Source organism: Ylistrum balloti, unplaced genomic scaffold (assembly GCF_031769215.1).
Source record: "Ylistrum balloti isolate Yb309-2 unplaced genomic scaffold, AGI_CSIRO_Ybal_v1 Utg370320, whole genome shotgun sequence".
NCBI classification, from domain to species: Eukaryota; Metazoa; Mollusca; class Bivalvia; order Pectinida; family Pectinidae; genus Ylistrum; species Ylistrum balloti.
The window spans coordinates 711,129-736,095 of record NW_026782235.1 but is presented as its reverse complement, the minus strand read 5'-3'; the positions used below and the strand labels follow the sequence as shown (position 1 = coordinate 736,095).

The window sequence follows — 24,967 nt, the reverse complement described above, 5'->3', positions numbered from 1 at the left end:
ATCCTGTTTTTTCCATTGTATTTTATACCCCGATTCCCTTGATTCCATTCTCCTTTTCCGCCTTATCTTCGTGTGATGCCCAGATTAATCTATGACCTCGCAAGGTTTAAACTGTTTTACAAGTGAAGCTAGGCGGATTTACCTCCCTTGAATAATGTACTAGAAGCAAACAATTCTACATCAGTTGTTTACAAACAAACACAACTTTCCGTAAGCTGTATGGTGGCTTTGTTGATTTTCTTTTCTCTATTGTGAACTTTATACCTCGATGGTACAGTGTAGAATCGCTCCTTACCAAAATCTCCAGGATTGCTTTGAATGACGCGATTTCCCTAAAAGATGTCGATCAGTGACGAGAAGCCTTAGTGGGCCTACGGTACCCGAAAATTGAGGGAGATTTTTCACCAAAGTCGTGGTGAGATTGGGTTCACTTACAACCCGGTAGTTACTTTAGACATTCGTTTATATAAATATGCCGGTTGGCATAGATATATCACAAGTCATTTACTCTTCCAGATACTCTTCCGGAACATCTTTTCATTTTCTCATGACGGACCTTCGGATTTTTTTTTTTTGTTCAAAATTTGAATATAATGCGTGGGGGGGGGGGGGGGGGGAGGAGGGGAGGGGGTTGAACGCGAGGTTGGTGGTGCGTTCATGCGTGTGTATGTATGCAATGTATGCATGCATGCATGTTGTAGTCGTTTACGTCGGGACGTTTTTGACGCTGACCATCGCCCTTTTACTCCAAGAAAAGTCCGTGAAGGAACTATTAAATGTGTTAATAAACTTTTCTTATCATCTCCCTTTAGACATTAAGGGTGCTTTTCGTTCATAAAGAAAAACAACAGAAGGTTGTGTGATAAATATTTTTTATTATTTTATATCCTTAATGTATATTTGATCAAAAAGAACTGGAATAGTATAAATATGCAGTATAAATGCAGCAAATCCATAAATATCTTCAAATACACCACCATCCAGAGTTATCGTTCTTTACCTAGTGATTGTAAGGAACCACAACTCTGGGTATGAAATCGAAAAAAACACATAACACAGATAGTCATTCGATATGATTTAAAAGCACGAGAGTGAATGAACCGAGTACAAAATAAACAATGATACATCGAGCTGAAAATAAAGTTACTCTGTATATACCCATTTTTATCAGTAACTGATTTATATTGTACAACAATCAAATAAAAAATTGATAATTTTTTATTTTAATAGTAATATTGAATTTACAATAAAAATACACAAATCCATTAATATGTAACGCTCTCGATATACTGTTCACGTTTTCAAAACTGAGAAATACTACGAAAGACCAACAACATTGGCTTAAAAAGGATGTGAAAAACTCTTTCGGGAAGTGGATCAGGGTTTGAATAATTAAAAAGGGGTTAAGATGAAATTTCATGAAGTGCATCTAAGAAGAATTTTTAAAATGTGACAAAATTTTACAAGATAGTCTCGTATTTTTATCATCTGATAGTTTTTTCACTTGATGAATCTAATAACTGAAAATGACAAATATCATTCAATGAAAATCAATGAATAATGCCATGAAATATATTGACTATAAATTTTTTATAGTACGAGTAAGCTCCCCTGGTACATATATCGTTGATCAGAAAGTGACATAATCATAACGGAATGATAAAACGGGAATAATTAAAAGCGATGATACGGCGATGAAAAGAAATTAAACAACTCGTCTAGTCCTGGGTGAAGGATAGGAAAACAAAATACAAGAGGACTTCCAACATATTAAATTGTTCAACGTTTGAATACAATTTTGTTACTACCATAGAAAGCAAAACTGAAAGTAATGCCACTACCATCACAACTTTGTATGATTTTTAATAAATTCTTAATAATCACGCTGCTTCTTAACGGCCATGAAACTGTTTTTATTACGGTACAAAGTTCGGAAATAAAACTTTCCTTGAGATATATTTTTTCATTTCGCTAAAATTTGAATTTAAAGATGAAATAATCCATTCCTTTCAACCTTGTCAGTAGAACATAGACTTTACATTGCAGTTTCGCATTACGGAATCGGATTATTCCTAACAATTAGTAATTGTTGCTTTTTGACGTCATGTAAGTGACACCGAGTTTTAGGTAACATTTTCAAAATTAATGAAATTCAACATAAACTTTTTAAAAAATTTCAACAAATGTAAGTTATACAAATTTTTTGTTTATATCAATCACTCTTGTTGGGCTGGAGTATGGGATGAAGTATGGAATTGTGAAAGGAAACCGTATTACCCGATGAAACCAAAGTGACTGGATGGTGACCCTTATCGTTTCAATTAGTTCGAGGAATCGAACCCCGGACGACTCGGTGAAAGGGTAGTACGTTACCACTGTGTTATCCGACCACCCACTATAGTTATACAAGCCACAATACAGTAGTATGTGACAGCTATGTTATAAAACCATTATAATAGTGAAAGGTATCTAAAATATATATTGATGAAATATTATCATATACAGGTATGGTGGATGTACATGTTTTACATACACTGACAGACAGGACAAACAGATATGCTTATTTTCCTAGAAATAAACGGAACATTGCCTCTAGATTGTCTCAGGAACTTGGCACGTGTATAATCATACATATTATAACCGTATTATATTTACATGTACATATAAACTTTTCATTTAAATGGATCATATTTCCAAAACAAATCTTGGCAAAAAATATAAACTTTTATAAACGTCACAACCTTTGAACTGATCCGTGGTTCGATCTAAGGAACGATAACTCTGGATAGCAACTTCAATAGGATGTAAAAGCTTTAATATCGTTGAAATACAGTAAGTGCTCCGCAACTGAAAAATAAAGCGGATCATGTACATCACTATTACCGATTTCCTGACACAGCCCTTGTACATTATTGGAACTTACAAATGTACATTGTGATCAATCAGGGTTTCCGCCCCTCGTTTCACAGTGTCAGTAGGCTATGTTTTACAGCTGAGGAACCGAACATGAATTGAGTGTAAGGAACGACAACCCTGTTAGTTAGTAAGGAACGACAACTCTGTAAGTGAGCAAGGAACGACAAATCTGGATAAAGATTTATATTCGGAATCTTGTCTTATTTCACCTAAAGGCAATACAGATCAAATCATTACCGGTGCTGGATTAAACACTTTATGCACGTGTGAATGTACGTGTGTCAATGATACTTCAGCAGTTTCTTCACAATTAACAAAGAACACGAACTCGTTTACCTGCTATGAGTAGTCCACCTCAAAACTCCATATCATAAGTTTGCTATGTAAGTAATTTTTTTGTTATAACCATATCGATTATGACGAGACATAATAAACACGTATCTCGTGACAATGATTTTGATCATTATCTCGTGACTTTGTTCTATATTTAAGTTACACATTGTATACTGTACAAAAGAAATATATATTTTAGAAGTTTTTGTTTATATCCATAATACGTTCGGTACCTTCTAACATAAGTAAAGGGAAAACAAACTTATGTATCTATTGTATCTGGCTTGCAATACTGTTTTACATGTTACCCGGGACCGGTAACAATGAGTTATTCCTGATGGATTTCATTCTTTTAATGTTTGAAAAACAATCAAGCGTGTTTAAGATGCAGATTTCGTTGAAGAACTAATTATGCTTGGTAAATTGAGAAACACTGAAAACTTTCATCCATCGTCGATATTTGCTAATGTTATTAGTCTCTCCCAGAGTGCATAGCGGTACCCTGAGTATAACGAACGACAACTCTGGAAGAGATAAGTCTGTTCCCAATTGACAATTAATAAAAACAACCTAAGTCTGATCTAGCATCGGACTTTTCTCTGGCTCAGAAAGAGAAATGGTAGGGACTATAGTTGTATCAATCTGTGCGTTCTGGCCTTTCTCCCATTTTGCGATCCTCCGCAGTGGGAAACAGATTAGCCCAGCCAGACTCAAAGTCACTCCAGATAGGTAGAATGTAATGTTGTAGTCGCCAGTCACATCGGCTAAAGCCCCTAAAACACACACAATGATAACGACATTAAGTAAGACTTTGACCCAATGTAGAATGTCTCTATTTAGGTATGGGTGGTTTTTTTCCGCATTGACAAGTGGCCGAAGCGCCTTCTATCAATACTATCATTACTTTTTTGTCATAGAAAAATTCTTGTTTACAAAACAAAAAAGAAAAGGAATTTGAATAGACGTTGTGCTTGTAGTGCAAGTATAAGCTGTGACTAAAATTTAACTTTAATTCGATGATAAGGAATCTAACCGAATTTGAATATTTAGAAAAGTTTTAATTATACTGAAAAAAATTTTGTTTATAGTTCGAAAATTGGATACATTTTGAGCCCTGTGACCTTGAAAATGAGTCAAGGTTGTTCAACAAACTTGGCTTGTAAGCCCTTTATCCCCGCAGGCAACAGGACAAAGAATGGTGCCCTCAAACTTTTGGTTACTGTGTATAAGTTGTTTAGAATTTTTAACATATTTGACCCATGTGACATTGAGAGTAGGTCAAGGTCGTTCATTCGAGGTGAAAAAAAGTCTTCATCCGATCGAAATAGGTCATTTGATTCTACTCAGATGAGAATCAAATTGCGATTTTTGGTTTTCTCCCATTGGTCAGTAAACTATATTTTATAGTGTGCAGAATTTTTGGCAAATAACCTATATTTTGTATTCCTTCAAAAGATTAATTGTTATTCCGTTCACAGTTCACAACTGTGTACCTGTTTCTAGAGAAAGGTAAATCCGTCCTTCCCCCCGGAAACACTAGTTCACAGTCAGTGTCGCACGATCACTTTTGATACTTTAGCCAAATCACAAGTAGATAATGTCATCAAGCTTGGCGTATTTTTACTTCCCTATTTAGCGCGAGACAAAATCATGATTTGAGTAGAATTAACCCTCGGGGAAAGAACCCCATGTAGCCAAATACTCGGCAAACCTCGTATTCGTCATCTTAAGACTCAACCCTCGTGTTTTGATGACTCTGTATCAACCTCTAAATATTGTCTTCATTTTGGTCAAAACTAAAGTTGTCCTACATTACCTGCTATGGGTGAGCCAATGAAAGACGATAAACCCTGACACAGAGTGACCAGTCCGAATGCATTGGTCAGCCTCTCGATCCCCATCAGTTCGACCATGATGATTGACCTCAGGGAGACAAACGACGCTGTAAAAGATGACAATAAATTTAGTATTTATACCGGAATACTGAGGTTTCTGTTTATACAAGGTTTGCTTACAAAGACCTAGTCTGTGTTTATATTATACAGGTAGATCTTATGTACAGTAAACCATGGACTGAATTACACAGTTCAGTTTGCCCGTATATCGGAAATTCGGTTTACACAGGAGTCCAGAATACAGAGGATTCTTTTATAAAGAAAATACAGGTTTACTTCGTTGTAGGATTAACGTTCTATTTCGTTCAGATTATCCTGGAAACAAGTCTTTCAATTTACTCGTCTTCAGTTGTAGCTATTCCCGATAAAATCAACAAAACAGAAAGTTAATCCTTATGTTTACAAATTTTTTTTTCGTAAAACACAACTGCATTTTTATTCGTTCCAAAGTTTACTGACACTCACAAAACATTTTGCCAGCCTAAAAACTACCGTCATGGAACACTCTATTGTTTCAATTGTTTCAGGCTTTCTAACACAACAGCAACAACACGAACAATATAGTCTTACTATTTCATGGATATCTATGTCATTTACCAAATACAAAATAACAATTTTTATTATATTGAAATTCCGAAGAAAACCTCAGAGGATTGACAATAATAGGGATCGTATTCCAAACGGATTTTTATGACGTAGTGATATTTAAAACCTGCGAAGTTCAACTCCTGTGTGAAACGATGACGTCACGCGGAAATCTTTCCTTCATAACGTGGTATCACTACACTACACCATACTAAGAATAAAAACTACGATACCTGTAAATATATACAAATGTATACAGTAGGACAAAACTGAAGGTCAGGTTTATACAGGTATCCAGATTACACAGGTCTACATAGTACTGTATACAGTAGGACCAAACTGAAGGTCTGGTTTATACAGGTGTCCAAATAACACAGGTCTACATAGTACTGTATACAGTAGGACCAAACTGAAGGTCTGGTTTATACAAGTGTCCAGATTACACAGGTCTACATAGTACTGTATACAGTAGGACCAAACTGAAGGTCTGGTTTATACAAGTGTCCAGATTACACAGGTCTACATAGTACTGTATACAGTAGGACCAAACTGAAGGTCTGGTTTATACAAGTGTCCAGATTACACAGGTCTACATAGTACTGTATACAGTAGGACAAAAGTGAAGGGATGTTTTAAACAGTTATCCAGATTACACAGGTTTAGTTTCAATGCCTACGATGGAACTAAACTGAAAGTCTAATTTGTTCAAGAGTTAAGAGCACGCTGGTTCTGTTCTGGATGTACTCCTCTGAGAAGTAAAAACAGCTACCATTATTTTTTTCTGATGATGATTTTTTTTATTTTCGAAAGCAAAAAACATTATGTTTCCGCGAAAAAAAAACGAAAAAAATCGCCGCTTTAACGTTTATTAGTATAACTGTAGAGAACAAAGTGTTAAAGAACACTAAAGTCAAAGATATTATGTTGAAATTTATTTTACATTGCATCATGTCTTACTTCCGGTCAAATATCAAAGGGATATACCGTTGATAGAAGAATAATTAATTTGAAACAAAGAATGAATTAGATAGTAACTTTTGAAATAGAACTAAAAATACAAGGGAGATAATTCTGTAATGCCTGGGCTCTACGACAGTATTGTATAATGCTGTATCTTATGTCTTATGTTCAAGCGCTTGTATGACGAGGACAAAATAAAGCACCAGACACGAAATACGTGCTTTATCTGACAAATATTGTTATTGCATGTAATTCATTATGATGAATACGCCATGACGTCATAAAACTTACCAATAGCTGCTCCAAACAACACCGAGTAGATGCCTAGAATGACGTAGAGTTTGTAGAATGGTACGAAGCACGTGATAAGTCCTCCAATCAAAAGCGCCACATTGTTAATGAGGAGGCAATCAGCCCATGATTGGTCAGAAACCCAACCAACCAGAATCCTCGTTACAGTATTAGAAATGCCAATGATGGATATCAGAAGAGCGCCTTCTCCAATGGACAGCTGAAGATCCTGGGCAAGGGCAGGTAAAAAATTAAATGGAATGAAAAAACCTGAAACGCAAAAGTGAAAGTTGGCAATTTCTAAAGATTTTAACTTATTGTTGTAAATCATTTGATGTTTTTAACTAGAATTGCACTTGAAACTGAAAGTGAAAGTGAAAGTGAAATTGAAAGTGAAAGTGAAATTGAAACTAAAATTGAAACTGAATCTGGTATGACTTACCAAACATACATAGAAAACAGGACACACCATACACTAAAAAGGTTGGACTTGCGAGTAATGAAAAGTCAAAGGTCTCCTGGAATAAAACACAAAATCTCGCACAACACGGGATTTTCTTTGTATCTGGTATATCCTCGTTACTATGAATAGTCATTTTAGTCACATAATCAGCGTCACTTTTAGCTGCCACTCGCTCTGGAATATGATCTAAACTTCCACTATAAAATATATCCTTTCTGAGTAAAGGACTTAAATGGTCCTTGTGTCGTTGTTTTGGACTTTCGGTTTGGGTGTTTAACAGTGACAAATCTTGGCTGAAAGCAAGCCGTGCCGTACAATCGGCTCCATTCTTATCACAGTTGATTTCCAGAGAGCGACATCGGTAAATTGGATTAAGTGACAAATCGTTTGGTTTCACGTTTTTACTTCCATTTTCTTGAAAATCGTAAGAATCTTTTTCACATGAAGTTTGCTCACAATCGATATTTTTACATATTGATCTATTTTCTTCAAGTGGACGATAAAACGACGCAAATATGGCGCCATTAAAGACGATACCGGAAATGACCCACATCGCTCCTTGCCAGCCATACGTTTCCAACAGGAACACACACAATGGCGCGAATACGAACCCGCCAATCCCGGAGCCACAAACTGCTATTCCTGTCGCAAAAGCTCGCTTTTTGTCAAAATAGTAGCCTACCATCACAATGGCGGGAAGGTAGATCAGCCCAAATCCACATCCTGCAATTTGATTGATTAAAATGGGTTTTCAAAATACGATGAAATACAGCAAAATTTGATCCCAATGGTTCAGATCAATTTACATATACTATATAACAGAAAAATACAAGTTACAATAAGTACGTTATGTATTGTTTTAGTCAAATCATAAAGGCTTTGACAATTTTTATGAATATGTAAATAAATCAATCAATATGGCCGAGTTATGACCTCAATCAAAGAATAATAATGTTAATAACGAATTCCGGAAGTTATCCTGCAATCATTAAGATGACATGTACTTTGAGATGTTAGTTCAACCAAACAAACGGTGCTGGGTCAAGTTAGCAATTCAAAATCGATTTTCAAAGTTAGCAATTTAGAATCTATAATTTGCGGTATGTTCTCTCTAAGATAGTACAAATGCTTCAAGTTTAGATTTATTTTATTGGTAAAAATGTAATCGAAAGTTCATTTATGCCTGAGGTCACGAAGGTCATCGCTCATAGGAAATCTCAGCTATGATAAAGATTTATTAGTTACGTTTGTGACATTAAGGTGGTCACTGTATAATGTCACCGAGAAACAATTAAAAGAGGGACATAACTCTGTGTTTTTGTAAAATTTCAGATGGGCAAACATCAGCAACAGTGCAGCTTCCCCAAACCGAACCTTGTCAAAACCGATCACCTCTGGAAACCGAACAAAATGGCCATGTATGTAATGACGCCTTCTTTATCATAGCAGTAAAAACCTTTCCAATACCGGCCTCTCTTCATTCCGAATACCGAACAGTTTTGTGTCCGATATGATTGAAATATACTAAAAAATCTGTACTTAATAACGCTATCTTTGTTATCAGAATGGTTGTTGTTTTTCTGTGATTTTATCTTTTTTATACTGAATCTTTTGATTATTTCATGATCGGATGTCTCCCTGTAACATTACACTGTTCAAAACTGGGGCTGTCATTGTTCCATTTATAGTCATGGTGATTGTGAAAATTAGCTTGTTACTGTTCATATATTCACAGATTCACATATTTTTATATTTGCTATTTACAATGCTTGGTGTAATTATGTTGCATAATGAGAAGTTTTTTTTGTGACATATTGACAAAAATGCAGCCATTAGCAATTTGAAAACTTAAGTCACTATTCCACAAATAAAGTATTAAGGCAGTATATACATATAAAATATACCATTACCAAAAACATATACAGTAAAAGCTCCATCGTTTTGGAATTAATAATCACAAATGTTTCACAATTTTTGTGTACTTTACGCTGAAATAGTATCTGTAAATATGTGTACAGCGTTGTTACTTTGGCAACACCACTGGGGGAATTGAAATGAGGTTAAAATTTAATTACATTTCTGGGAGGCGGTTGATCAACCTTAAAGAATTCTAACTAATTCAGGACGAAGTGTTCAATTTCCATAATTTTTCACCTTAGTCGTTACTGCAGCATAATGCACTACATTTGGTGGCTACATGTATGTCGGCTGTGAACGTGGATTACAATGAAAGCGGCCTATTCCGACACCATGTGGGACACAACACATTGGTCAGATTAACCTGTGTAATCTGACACCGTGTGGGACACAACACATTGGTCAGATTAACCTGTGTAATCTGACACCGTGTGGGACACAGCATATTGGTCAGATTAACCTGTGTAATCTGACACCATGTGGTACACAACACATTGGTCAGTGTGACATTTATTATCTGACATCCTGTTGTCAAAGCATTCACAATATTTATCAAACGGACCTGCCTAATCTAGAGATCTGGTGACCACACGGTAGATATATACGTAAATATGATCTAGTGACAAACAGGGGCAAGCGTTAGATATGATCTAGTGTCATACAGGAGCACGCGTTAGATATGATCTAGTGACATACAGGGGGCACGTTAGATATGATCTAGTGGCATACAGGGTGCACGTGTTAGATATGATATAGTAGCATACAGGGGCACACGTTAGATATGATCTAGTGACATACAGGGGGCACGCGTTAGTATGATCTAGTGGCATACAGGGTGCACGTGTTAGATATGATAGAGTGACATACAGGGGCACGCGTTAGATATGATCTAGAGACATACAGAGGTACGTGTTAGATATGATATAGTGACATACAGGGGGCACGCGTTAGATGTGATCTAGAGACATACAGAGGCACGTGTTAGATATGATATAGTGACATACAGGGGGCACGCGTTAGATATGATCTAGTGACATACAGGGGCACGCGTTTGATATGATCATGTGACATACAGGGGGCACGCGCTAGATATGATCTAGTGACATACGTGGGCACGTGTTAGATATGATCTAGTGGCATACAGGGTGCACGTGTTAGATATGATCTAGTGACATACAGGGGGCACGTGTTAGATATGATCTAGTGACATACAAGGGACACGCATTAGATATGATCTAGTGACATACAGGGTGCACACGTTAGATATGATCTAGTGACATACATGGGAACGTGTTAGATATAATATAGTGACATACATGAGCACGTGTTAGATATGATCTAGAGACATACAGGAGCACGAGTTAGATATGATCTAGTGACATACAAGGGCACGCGTTAGATATGCTCATGTGACATACAGGGGGCACGCGTTAGATATGATCTTATGTCATACATGGGAACGTGTTAGATATAATATAGTGACATACATGGGCACGTGTTAGATATGATCTAGTGGCATACACGGTGCACACGTTAGATATGATCTAGTGACATAAAGGGGCAGGCGTTAGATATGATCATGTGACATACAGGGGGCACGTGTTAGATATGATCTAGTGGCATACAGGGGCGCGTGTTAGATATGATCTACTGGCATACAGGGGCGCGTGTTAGATATGATCTAGTGACATACAGGGGTACACGGTAAATATAATCAAGTGCCTATACTTGACCCAGGTAAAATATTTATAAATACCACCGACAAAAAGTAAAAATAACATGAAACACTGGTAGAAAAAATGAAAACAGTCGACGTTTGACTGGAGCTGAATGTACCTCCAACAACTCCATATAGCAGAATCATGACGTCTAGATTTGGAGAGAACGTAGACAGGAAAAGTCCTATACTGGACACAAACGCTCCGCTGATGGCGATCTTACGACACCCAAATTTGTTGACCAGTGCTCCAGCTACGGGACCTAGGGAATATAACCACAAAGTTGTAATTATAAAACAAATGTGACTTCCCGGTACACTTCCCTTCGACACAAATGGTGTAAAATGGAATATATCGATAACCAATCCTCTTTGATCTCTGCATATATAATAAAATATCGTATTCATGACAACAGAAATATATTCATTAAATACATATCTATTTCAGTCAGAGAGAATTTGTAATTAATCACACTTCCTGTATATGTATTCTTCGCCCCGGATCACGTCCTGTATGAACGCTATCGTTTGCAGTGACATTAAAAGGATGCTTTTAACAATATTAAATTTCGTTGTACATCAGCCTTACCTAGGGACAAATAGGCTCCATTCAGAACAGACCCGAGAATTTGCGTTTTTCCTTTGCTTTCACCAAAATGTCTGAGGAATTCCGGAAAGAATATTCCAAAAGTGAAACAGACACCATCCACTAAGAAACTGACCATAAAAGATGAAAATGTGATGACCCATCCCCACCCTCCGTCCGGCGGAATTGGGGGCTGAGGGGGCGGCGCCCTGTTCATCCTCGCGGTGGTTCCATTACCTCTCTCCTTTTCCTCGGTCGCCATGATTCCTCAACGCTGTTAAGATATAACAGTTATCAATATAATCGAAATACAGACAAGGATTAATTTTTGCCGTACTGTATTTTCAAAACTTCTGTCACATTTCAATTTGATATTAGCCAGTGCAATCGCAAAATTATTATTATTACATTCTTAACGGCCCATCAACACGTAAAAGGTCATCAAACGGTAAAACACACAGCGATCCAAAGCAATCGCAAAATGATACAGATAAATTTGCATATGAACTCTGTGAAACCTTCCTGTACCACCATCATTTGTTCTACAAAATAAATAAAATTTTCAATTTGCTAATTCGTCGAGGTGAACTGAGAAATGACATTATATCGAGGTTTAATATATAAATGACGGAATCGTTTCGAGGATGTACTGTATAAACGGTGGCATTATACCGAGATATTTGAAAAGAAACTGGTTTCTGGTGCCCCCGGTCGTCCCTAGTTTTTGCAGTAACGACATAAAGGTTTTGGCAAGACGTTACTGTGTGGTTATACTCAATTAGTTGACTGGCGATCCCTAAAAGTAACAGTACACTGAGGCAAATTCATTTAGACTGATTGAATGTATTATACAGAGACATATGTCAAACATTTTCATGACGTCATCTGGTAAGATGGCTGTCGCCAGACCGACAACAGTAACAAGGATGTAATAAGTTTCAGTTTGGTTATCATGGTTGGTGGGGAAAAAAACTTCACATTTGTAAAGTTGTCAACTTAAATAATATAGATATCTGGAGTCTGATTCTACTTCTCCGTAAATACCGAATGTTGAAATTCATATGATCTAGCGTCTAGGGTCCCAAACCAAGTTTACTCATTTGTTTATTACAACGTAAAAACAACAACAACAACAGCAGCAGCAGCAACAACAACAATAACAACAACGCCATGAATTTTATCTGAAGGTATTGACCAAACTTCTATTTTTATATATGTATATAATCTATGTAACTGTTTGGGTTTTTTTTCATTATTGGCGGGGGTGGGGTATATGAATCATCTTCGTTTCTTCTACCTGTCCGTCCGCCTCGTGATAGTGCAGGGAAAACATTTCAAATATCTGACACAGATTGTGATAACCAGGATGACAAACATATACATACCTAACAAATAGATATCAACCATTCCATAATCCTTATGCAGTAGAGTTGAGCAATGGGTATCAAGAACAAGCACAAATTATCAGAGAGAACAGAAATAGATCCCTTCCTACCGACCTTTATATTTTTCAGGTAGAAACCGGAAACACAATTTTTTTCTGACCTGATATCAAAGTTTTACAGGAACTTTAAGAAATACTTCAAACCAAAATTTTGCCGTGTATCCTGAGATTACTTACAGTGGCGTGTGTTATTACAAATAAATTTTACCGTATTTAAACGAAACGAAAACTATTCTATCGAGATTTTAATTATATCATGTGGATTATTCAGGATTTTATTTCTCGATTTAAATATATTGTATCGTACGGAAGCGCATTCCGGCCACGTTGTGTTTTATTTTAACTCGAAATTTCGGGTTCGACTTACTAACTCAAAATTTCGGATTACTAACTCGAAATTTTGAGTTGCTATCTCGAAATTTCGGGTTAATATCACAAAATTACGGATTACTAACTCGAAATTTCGAGATTAAATAAAACACAACATGGCCGGAATACGCTTCCGTAGTATCGTTCGTCAGTTTATGTAAATGTTTAACATGATATAGGGATTGTGTAACAATCAGCGTTATGCAACAATTGGAAATCTATGTAAATTAAGAAATTGTAATAAACAAAATGTATCAGATATGCGTAAAACTATGCATACTATTGTTCGTCAACCAGTGCAAATTCATGGCGAAGATTTTTAAATTAGTCATTATCACAAATTAAGAGAGAAATTGTTTTGATTTAGCACTAAAATCAAATGTCTCCCCTTCTCGGGAATGAAGTAGTTGTGTGTGGGTGTGTGTGGGTGTGGGTGTGATGGTGTGTGTGCGTGTGTGCGTGCGTGCGTGCGTGTGTGTGTGTGTGTGCAATTGTATAGTTGTGCAAAATACAGTCGTGCATATATACTGAAATTGTTGAAGGTGGTGACGAGGAAGTTGATTGATGAATTACCAATGATTGCATAAATTGATAGAATATTAACGCATGTTGGCAACATGTGGTATTGGAATGTACAAATGGATTTTTGGGTAGTTTGTTGATAAATAGGACTTTTAAGAGTTGACTGTGAAGATGAGACATTCATGTAATATTATAATCACTACAACGCATATCTCAAAGAGGTGTCTATTAGAAAATGCACACTGGTGACAGACGTGAAGTCATGTATGGACTAGTTTACTCAGTTGAAATACAACTTATGGTATGGAAGAAGTTGATTTGTTATTTGTATCTGTGGTACAGAAACATTTGACATTTATAAATCATTAATATTATTGTATGATTAATTATGAAAAAAGTTATGCTCCGGACAAGTTTTTTTTTTACAAAGGGCAATAACTCTGTTATAAAAGGCACACGGCCCCTTATTTTTGTACGCGACACACCGTCTTTAAATCATGAAAATGTATACCGAATTTCATCATCCCATCTTAATTATGAAAAGAGTTATGCTCCTGACACGAAACTATTGGAAGAAGAAACTCATATAAAAACAATATGTCTCCCTTCTTGAGAAGGGGGAGACATAAATATGACAACATTTAACTTAAATTTTTTCCAGTGAATGTATATTGGTGTACTAGTTATCTGACAATGAACACAGGGACCTGCGAACTCGTCACTAGGCTTTTATTTAAGACTGCTATTTTGATCGATGTGAATTTAAGGGACCGTAGAATCGGTTACACAGTGGTGTAGAAAGTGTGGTAACTACCTCCCTCACAACCCCCCCCCCCCCCCCCCCCAACCCCCTTCTTTGTTGGGAAGCCGTCTTGAATGAGTTATCTTTGGGGAGGGGAGAGGGGGCTAATCCACCCCCACCCCACTCCATATCTTCGTCCAGCATCATCTCTTGAGATCTAGTCTAAGCCCTAAATTTTCAGCCAAAGGGACTTCATACGCCATACAGTGTGTATGTCTCATAGGCGTTCACGTGTCCACTTCAGAGAGCGTACAAAAATCAAACGACATCTGTATTCTACAGGGGTTCCCATTTAAACTACATAGAGTGAATCTAGTTGATATGTATGGGGTAGCCATGCAGATTTGATGCGGATTATCCGGTTGAGAAAATTCAGCGATTGGTTGTATTTATCTTCCCTATTTACGAGTATCTTCTCAATTAAAATAAGCTGGTCCGGAATTTCTGTCTTGTGTTGGTTTGCTACTTTGATTTGCACCCTACAGGGTTTGTTGTTCATATATACGTGTACTATCTTGATATGATTATCGGGCTTTGAGATAGATAGAATATTCCTTTTCTGTTGATTGTGATGATTTCGTGCCTAAATTTTCAATTATTGTCATTGACGTAATCAAACAGAGACGTTTACATTGTAAACATCGGCTTATCGTCGGTGTCTGATTTCACGCCACCCTTGGTTCGATGATACAATGAACACATGTACAGCTGACCGCGAGCAGTCGTTTCCGATCAGCTGTTTGTCACTCGTACAAAATCAATTTCCTTTAGCAGCTGTTGTGACGTCACTTGGGGTACACAACGGGGGAAATATAAATATGTATAACACATTACCGACGGACGAGAGAAAGACGTTTGATATTTGCTGGGTGGACTAAATTTGTATCAATAAAACACTTGTCTACGATTTACAACAATAATAAAAAAAAAAATTCACACGGATGTCAGGTGTTCGGCGAAACATAGTGTCCAATGACTGTGGTTATTGTTCATAGACACTGTACAACTAAACGGGCCTTTAAAGATGGTCATTTTGTGTATAATCTAGATCTGTCAACTGCCAGACTTCAGCACGAGATAGCTATATTTACACTAATGATATCAAATACACATCTGTCTTTATCCTATCGGCTAAAACCTTAATCGCGTCTAGCACTATAATCGTGTTATGCAAACATCAAATTGACTTTGATTCAGGGTAGATCAGTGCATGTCCATTAATAAAACTCGATAAATAATTAAAAAGCAGAATACCAGAAAGGGATACGTGAAATGGTTTTGTTGAGAGAGAACAGCAATGTTGATATCGACAAAGAAAACAGGGGAGCGATAACGAAGAAACGAAAACAAGATAGCAATGTAAACGAAGGTAGTGAGATGGCGAAAAAAGCCAGAAACGAAAATAACTCTGTGATGAAAAGAAAATGAAGCCAAGAAAATGACGAAATTGAAACAAAACTAAGGAAACGACGATTAAAGTAAATAAAACTACTTGAGCCAAAGGTCAGCCAGAAAAAGAGCAGCAGCGACAGCGAAAATTCGAAATCACGTGCAACAGCGGAAAGTCACGTGAAAACGAGGACAAGGGAGGCGATATATGGCTGATGAAATTGTCTGTACTGCAGCGATGTTGTGACTACCACGAAAACGGACCACATCCAGTTGTTTTAGACATGGCCCTTGTTATTTCTGTAAGGCCAAACATTTACATGAAAAGTATTTTAAGCGAGGTAGAAATGACTCCTGACACTCCTTATTAGCCTTGGCTTCTCGCCCTACACCTGTCTGTACTCATCAGGTAAGTTGCATCTAATTCATGGCACGGGTGTTTACAACGCCGATAAGAAGAGGCAACGAAAAGCTAATTAGTACCAGATATGCCATCGTGTTTTTAACGCGGAAACTCCATTTTGTCATGTTGGTTGATAATTATTCCCTATTAGCTCCTGTAAACCACACACAATCTTACTTCACAAAATCTATATGTTCAATCACGTGCGACATGTAATATGCACAGGTGCAAATCTACTTTTGTTTCTGAACACAACTGACCTACTGAAGTTTACATGTCTCTGCAGTTAGTTCAATAAATATAATATTTATGCACATTGTGATATATGCATATTCATTTTCTATCTGATAAACATATATTTCCAAAGATTATGCATGTTTCAACACAATGCAGGTGATATGTCTACAGAGTGAAAAGTTTAATGTGACAGAATATCTAAGCTGTAAGCTGCTAATATAATATAAAGATAATTTATATCGATAAGAGGAGGCTGCTAATAGAACGGACATATGTTCACACCATATCTCCGAGATATTATTCTCCCATCACGCGCAACCTACCGTGAAATTGACACCATTCAGTATATGCGACACGTGGACAAAAATCACTCAAAATCTCGTCACATGATTGCATTTAAAATGTTGGAAATCTGTATTTTAACCTACATATTTTAATTTTCTTACAATCGGATACATTCATGAACGTTCGAGATTTTCGTTTTCCTTTTTTTATAAATATTTTCAAAATGACTGAAAATACCAGTACCTATAATCAAGCTACGCTTTGCGGATTAGACGTTAACTGCTAAACTGAACAACATGCTGAAGGCCAGACGCTTGCATTCCAGAACAAGTATAGGCTAACACCTTGCTTATGGACACAACCACGAGAGCCCAAGACGGCCCACGATATCAGTTTGCATAAAACAAACACTCAATATTGTCGAAACGTGATCCGACGTAGAAAGCCATCTGTTGGTGAATTAGAATACTTTTGTATGAAATGATGACTAGCCAATGGCATGCCAAGTGCATTAAAATGATTTTCGGTAACTATTTATACTGTTATAACGATTTCATCATTTTCTTATTGATATGTTGATAAATCATAATGACATCGGGTTTATTTAGAAGTGTATGCAAGGCACTATTCACGCGAGCTCGGGTTATCTAGTAAAGGAACGATAACTCTGTTGGAGGTTGTTGTACTTGCAACCGGATTTAACCTACAATAGCCGACCGAGTGAATCCGAACAAGCAATTCTATAAATAGTTTTTAATCAGCGGAAAGCAGACAATACCTTATCTGTCTCGAGATTTGATCAGGATGTGACATTTAAAAGTGTACGTTGTAATCGCTGTGACGTCGGACCTACGTCATCCCTGGCGAAATATGGCAGGAGTGCATGTCGTCTCGTGACCTATGGGGTCAAACACGACACAGAACACGTACTTAATTATTTCCTTACAATCACGTGCTCGCGAGTCGTTCCATCTTACAATAACATATACTGTACGGAAAAGTGCTCCGGCCCTTTTTCTGAGGCCAATTACTACGGTGGAATATTATCTAAGAGTCAACAGAACAACAACAACAACAACAAAACAGAGGCAATATACGTCATATCGATTACATTTCAATTCCGTCCCAACTTTAAATCAGTAACAGCTGTTTGTAAGTTTAAAGTTTTAATTACGCTCAAAATTACATTCAAAATAATACGATTCTTGTATAAAAAATGAGATTAATTCCTTAATATATCTACTCTAAATTAACTACTGTTCTTATATGATTTTCCTGTTAGATGACGTCACACAATCAGAGATGACATTATGACTTAACAAAGGAGACTATTGAGTGGACAAGACTTCATGTTGGACGGGGCGATGTCTGTTTTTTACCATATTAACTTGAAAAATCGATCTTGTGATTAAAATGATTTTAAATTCGTTTCTATTTGGTCAAATGTGTGCTATTTATGAAACTCTACACCAATAATTCATGCTAGCGAGCCTTAAAATGAAAAAAAAATGGTCACTCGGTTTATAAAATCACATATCAAATGAAAGATCATAGATATATATTTCTAATTAAGATGAAACAAATAGTTCTGTATAATCAGAGTTCTGTAGAGGTAACAGAGGTCCGAGAGAAAGTAGCAAATTAGCATGCATGTCACGTTTAGCCTGAGAATGTATATATCTTCAGCGTTTTGAAGGTTTGATTCACAAATAGTAAAATGGTCATATTTCTTTTGTACAGAATATTATTTCATATTAGAAATGTTAAAACATTCAGGTCCTTCCGACCAGTTCCATAAAAAGAATACTGAAAATATGGGAACCCCTCATGGACAACAACCCTTTACAAAATTAATATAACGCTCGACTTTCGGGTCAATGAAGTCGCTGATAGCTAGCCCAAGTCAGTGTATGAAAATGAGAAAACGTGACGTCATAGGCCACACAAAACAGCTGTATATTCTACTTTAGTGCATCTATCAAATATTTCTATGTCGAAACACACGTACCTTTTAGTGTAAATAATCGTCTGCTCGGTAAGACAAATGTACAATCTCCTTGAATGTTAGAGTCATCGTTTCAGCCGGTATATAATATCGTCTGCATCCTTTCTCACTGTTGTATGATTGAGCTACCACATCGCGATATCGTACAGGCTGGTAGTAGGGGTCAGTTTGAATTCCACACAAACACAGTTAGAGGTGCACAATGCACGGTGGGTGACACACCATCATAGATTGATATTGAAATAGTTAAATGTAGCAGTGCCCTGCTTAATAATTCAAATTGTCAAGGTCGCCCCAGCGGTGATATCTCAAAAGCAGTGTATGTGATTGCCGGGGGCCCCCGAGAGGAGAACTACACAATGTGTGTGTTTTTTCCGTGATATCAAATTGTGACGTCATAATGCACTGAGGGAACGTACACAAGGCGAAGGTCGTTTCGACATCAGGAGGACACACACCTGTTTATTCTCTGTCACGGACTTTGTCAGAAACAGGATGTCGTTGTTGTGGTGAGAATTTCATTAATACGATACTGTACACTTTAAAATATTCAATATATTTTTAAATAAGTAACTTTCTATTTTAACAAGGCAATTAACCAGACAATCAATTTTGCGTGGCTCATCAGTGATAACGATATTGCGATTCCGGAAGTGTTTCATCACCAGTACATCTATTATATCACCCGTAATTTTTTATATCATCCTCCCCACAAATAGGCATTACCCCTAAGAATCTAGCATTACCCCTAAGAATCTAGCATTACTCTTAAGAATTTAGCATTACCCCTAAGAATTTAGCATTACCCTTAAGCATTTAGCATTACCTCTAAAAACTAAAATTACCCTTAAGAATTTAGCATTACCCTTATGAATTTAGCATTACCCCTAAGAATCTAGCATTACCCCTAAGAATTTAGCATTACCCCTAAGAATTTAGCATTACCCTTAAGCATTTAGCATTACCTCTAAAAACTAAAATGACCTTAAGCATTTAGCATTACCCTTATGAATTTAGCATTACCCCTAAGAATTTAGCATTACCCCTAAGAATCTAGCATTACCCTTAAGAATCTAGCATTACCTCTAAAAAATAAAATTACCCTTAAGAATTTAGCATTACCCTTAAGAATCTAGCATTACCCCTAAGAATTTAGCATTACCCTTAAGAATCTAGCATTACCTCTAAAAAATAAAATTACCCTTAAGAATTTAGCATTACCCTTAAGAATCTAGCATTACCCCTAAGAATTTAGCATTACCCTTAAGAATTTAGCATTACCCTTAAGCATTTAGCATTACCTCTAAAAAATAAAATTACCCTTAAGAATTTAGCATTACCCTTAAGAATCTAGCATTACCCCTAAGAATTTAGCATTACCCTTAAGAATTTAGCATTACCCTTAAGCATTTAGCATTACCCTTAAGAATTTAGCATTACCCTTAAGCATTTAGCATTACCCTTAAGAATTTAGCATTACCCTTAAGCTTTTAGCATTACCCTTAAGAATTTAGCATTACCCCTAAGAATTTAGCATTACCCTTAAGCTTTTAGCATTACCCCTAAGAATATAGCATTACCCTTATGAATTTAGTACTACTCCTAAGAATTTTGCATTACCCTTATGAATTTAGCATTACCCCTAAAAAATAAAATTACCCTTAAGAATTTAGTATTACCTATGAAATTAGCATTCCTCTTAAGAATTTAGCAGTACCCTTTTGAATTTAGCATTACCCCTAAGAATCTAGCTTTACCCCTAAGAATCTAGCATTACCCCTAAAAGTTTAGCATTACTCCTAAGAAACTAGCATTACCCCTAATAATTTAGCATTACTCCTAAGAAACTAGCATTACCCCTAAGAATTTAGCATTACCCTTTGAATTTAGCATTACCCCTAAGAAACTAGCTTTTCCCTTAAGAATCTAGCATTACCCCTAAAAGTTTAGCATTACTCCTAAGAAACTAGCATTACCCTTAAGCATTTAGCATTACCCATGAAAAATTAGCATTACCCTTAAGAATTTAGCATTACCCCTAAGAATTAAGCATTACCATTAAGAATCTAGCAATACCCCTGAGAATTTAGCATTACCCTTAAACATTTAGCATTGCCCTTAAGAAGCTAGCATTATTCTTAAGCATTTAGCATTACCCTTAAGCTTCAAGCATTATCCTTAAGAGTTTAGCATTACCCTTAAACATTTAGCATTGCCCTTAAGAATCTAGCATTATCCTTAGGAAGTTAGCATTACCCTTAAGCATTTAGCATTACCCTTAAGAATTTAGCATTACCCTTAAGAATCTAGCCGTACCACTATTGGAATGAATTAAAACATGGTGTTAAGGTTATGGCAAACATCGGGAAATAGACGTCCAACAGAAATGTTTATCACCTTCAATCTTGAAGATTTTAGATAAAATAAAAATTGAAAAACACTTTTCAATAAACATTTAGAATAAGATACAGTAGAGCCAAACAATGAATTAATCTGCATCATGCAACTGTTTCGTCCTTCTAAGACTCGTCAGTAATGCTACATCATACAGCTGTTTTGTCCTTCTAGGACTCGCTAGTGATGCTTCATCATACATCTGCTTTGTCCTTCTAGGACTCGCTAGTGATGCTTCATCATACATCTGTTTTGTCCTTCTAGGACTCGTCAGTGATACTACATCATACAGCTGTTTCACCCTTCTAGGACTCGTTAGTGATGCTACATCATACAAATGTTTCGTCCTTCTAGGACTCGTCATTGATGCCACATCATACAGCAGTTTCATCCTTCTAGGACTCGTCAGTGTTGCTACATCATACAGCTGTTTCGTCCTTCTAAGACTACTTAATGACGCTAAATCATACGTTAGTTATGCTATGGACCTGAATTTTGAAGTCTAGGAGGCAAGAGAGGAATATTCAAAGTTATCGATAGAAAAGTTAACTGCATGTTGATTTCAAAATCTGAACACTCGTGGTCTAATATTCACTTTAGTACTTTGTCTTGTGCAAGAGTTTACTCATCTGGTTGCTTCTTGATGTGGTCAGGTTTAACAGAACAATTAATTAAGCCATAGTTTGTAACACGGGGTTAGCTACCGTATCTGATTAGACTGACCGCCCCATCCCCTCACCTCTTTACGTTATCAATATTAGTGATCAAATTGAGTGAGTCAGGTAACGAAAGTCTACTAGTTTTGACGATGTAACAGTAATACAACATTGTAGAATCGACGATACTCCTGTGGACATAACAATAATCTGCCCAGGTTGCCAACAAACATCACTGAGCCATGATTGATAAATCATAACACAGTGTCGAAATTTCACGAATAGTATGTCCATGCCACGAATCCAAATGGATTGCATTCCACATGCTTTGGTTTCTCTCATAACTACCACACGAATGACGAAACACGATTCTTCGAAGTAACTTCAAGTGAGATTTTTCTCATGCCTTTAGGTGCCAGACATGATTTCAGCGTTAGTCTTACAACCGACATTGTTTGTCATCTCCCGTTGTGATCTATTTGTTCATGTCCGTTGCACATCTGGAACAGGACGGTGTAGTCATTACCAACAGGGAGTGTAAATGGAGCTTAATTGGAGTAATGCGTCGATAATACATAATGATCTAACAACGAAACTACAACACAAAGAAAACCCGTCTCAAATTGACAAGTGAAGAAGAAGCTCCCTTGCGGTGAATGATGATGCAAGCGTGAACATACTGTTTAATAGGGGAACACACACGAATGAATGCTAAATATCAAAGTTCTGACCTTAGATGCTGGACATAATACATTTGTCACTGACCAACACGGTAGGACAAGGCAAATATATGAATATCCTGTTTCGGCTCCCAGGCGTACGACTTAAAGTAAAGTTGGATGGACAACTAAGGGTCAAATTCACTTCAATTTATTCACATGTTATCTCTGCCGACATATTCTACTGACAAGTGGCGAGTTATGTAGCGCTGAAGACATCTTTCATTACAGAACTTCGGGCTAGGAGCATCACGCATCAGTTTTAGCGGTTAATAGAAAAAGAATATTTCCCAAGGAGATCGCTATGACGACCGTAAAACTTCCCCATTTTTTCATCAACCTGGATCTTTTGAAATTCTGTGTTGCGAGATTTCGAGTCAGTTGACGACTTCTTGCACGAAAATCGTAACAGGTCCTTGACTATCGAATTAAATGTGACACGTAAACACCATAGGATGGGGATGGAGGGATGTTGCTATCCAGAAATAGAAAATTCACAATAGGGAAATTGAAATGCTCATGCTTATTGTACAGCTTGATGCAATAATGTCAATGTTGGTTTCGTAGCAGGAGATAAATGGCTTATGTAGTCATTATATGACTTTATCTTATTCTAAATATGTCTTTTATAGCAATCTTCTTTATTGAACTCCACTGTATCTAATACTAATTTTAGTGTTTCAAGGCGCTATTCACTAGTACAATGTACAGTTTCTCTTATCGTCTGCTTGTTCTCTACCCGGGACACGGACTTGATTTGTGTTTTATATCCTCTCTTTTTTATTTTAGCACGTAGTCAGGATACTTGGACGAGGATGTGGCATGTACAGTTCGATGTGTTTTCGATAGGCCTCATTTTTTTTATCTTTTATGAGGTAACTTGCGTAACATAGATTATAGAAATTATCATTACCAGAAGAAAATTAAGATATAGTTATAAATAGAACCTTTAATATAGCTTAAATAATATTTAATGTGATGGTATTGCACTCCATTTCTATTATCTGTACACTGTATATGCATTTTATCAATAACCTTCTGTAACAATATCAGTTTGTTTTTGTATTTTGATTTACAAAAATTGAAAGTTATTAAATTTTCATTTATTGTCAAAATATATTTACATACAAACATCAAATTTTGCAAAGCATGCTAATTTGAGGTAACAGTTGTTTCTGCAAAATATTGAAGGAAATATTTATTTCTGCCAACTGTTTTCAGTTTTTAACTAATCTGACAAAGGACATACAAGTACATAAAACACATGTATGCCTCTTTGTCCATTATTAGAAATACTAATTTTGATCGGATGGGTTCATTAACCTGTCTAGGATCTGATAATGAAAACCTTGCCTTAATTATGCATAATTTTGCATGAGTAGAAAATCAACACCTCTTATAACCAATTATTGTATGGAAATATTTTTTATGTTTTCATTAAGTACTTAAGTCAATATTCATAATTTTTCTCCCATTCTGTATAATGGAAGGTAAGATTTTTTGTTTTATTCAAATATACAAGTAATATATCAACTTTAATTCACCTTAATCACAACAACAATGTTATGGTGTTAATTCTTGCATATTTCGAGAATCGGATAAAGTTAAAAATATTTATCTAAGTTTGGTTGTCAAGATCAAGAATTGAGCCATTTTAGCTAAATCACCCACATTTACATGAAATCAACCTTATTTCGTTCCTTATTCAAGCTATCCTAATCAGAGGTGGCGTTTCTGTTGAGAATAACATGCATAGAAAACAATTTAATTATATTTTAAACATGTTCTTTTAACATCTTTGCATGAATTGGGACATTGTTCAATTACGCCTCTGATATCTCTGTACTAGCCCCAACATTTCAACATTAACATCTGAAAGCGAAATCGCTGGAAGACACTTAAATGCACACGCTGTATAGAAGTGCATGCTAAATTAGTTCTTATATCGATACTGAATAATTTTATGCTGGGCTGTATCAGTCTTGTTATTTTCACATACCTAATTGAACAAAAGAAAGGATAGATAATTTCACTTTAAAGTTTAGTCATGTAAAACTATTATTTTCATTTTTTAATAAT

General features: G+C 36.3%; 1 protein-coding gene across 1 annotated transcript; it reads right to left on the bottom strand.

The window, feature by feature from the left end:
* Positions 1-3,385: 3,385 nt before the first annotated feature.
* LOC132553358 (monocarboxylate transporter 12-B-like) lies at positions 3,386-19,369 on the bottom strand. Its single transcript, XM_060217594.1, has 7 exons — positions 19,123-19,369; positions 11,667-11,937; positions 11,197-11,340; positions 7,423-8,166; positions 6,981-7,250; positions 5,066-5,191; positions 3,386-4,022 (listed from the first exon to the last, which is right to left on the bottom strand). Exons 2-7 carry the CDS (start codon positions 11,923-11,925, stop codon positions 3,820-3,822), a joined length of 1,746 nt encoding a protein of 581 aa, XP_060073577.1. The 5' UTR covers positions 11,926-11,937; positions 19,123-19,369; the 3' UTR covers positions 3,386-3,819.
* Between the last annotated feature and the right edge of the window lie 5,598 nt (positions 19,370-24,967).

Bases quoted from the DNA above. Each gene is read 5' to 3' on its own strand.
- LOC132553358 (XM_060217594.1), bottom strand. From the start codon at position 11,925: ATGGCGACCGAGGAAAAGGAGAGAGGTAATGGAACCACCGCGAGGATG. The intron at 7,251-7,422 runs GTAAGTCATACC...TTTGCGTTTCAG, and splicing joins CTGTTTTCTATGTATGTTTG to GTTTTTTCATTCCATTTAAT. The intron at 4,023-5,065 runs GTAATGTAGGAC...TGTGTGTTTTAG, and splicing joins CATTGGCTCACCCATAGCAG to GGGCTTTAGCCGATGTGACT.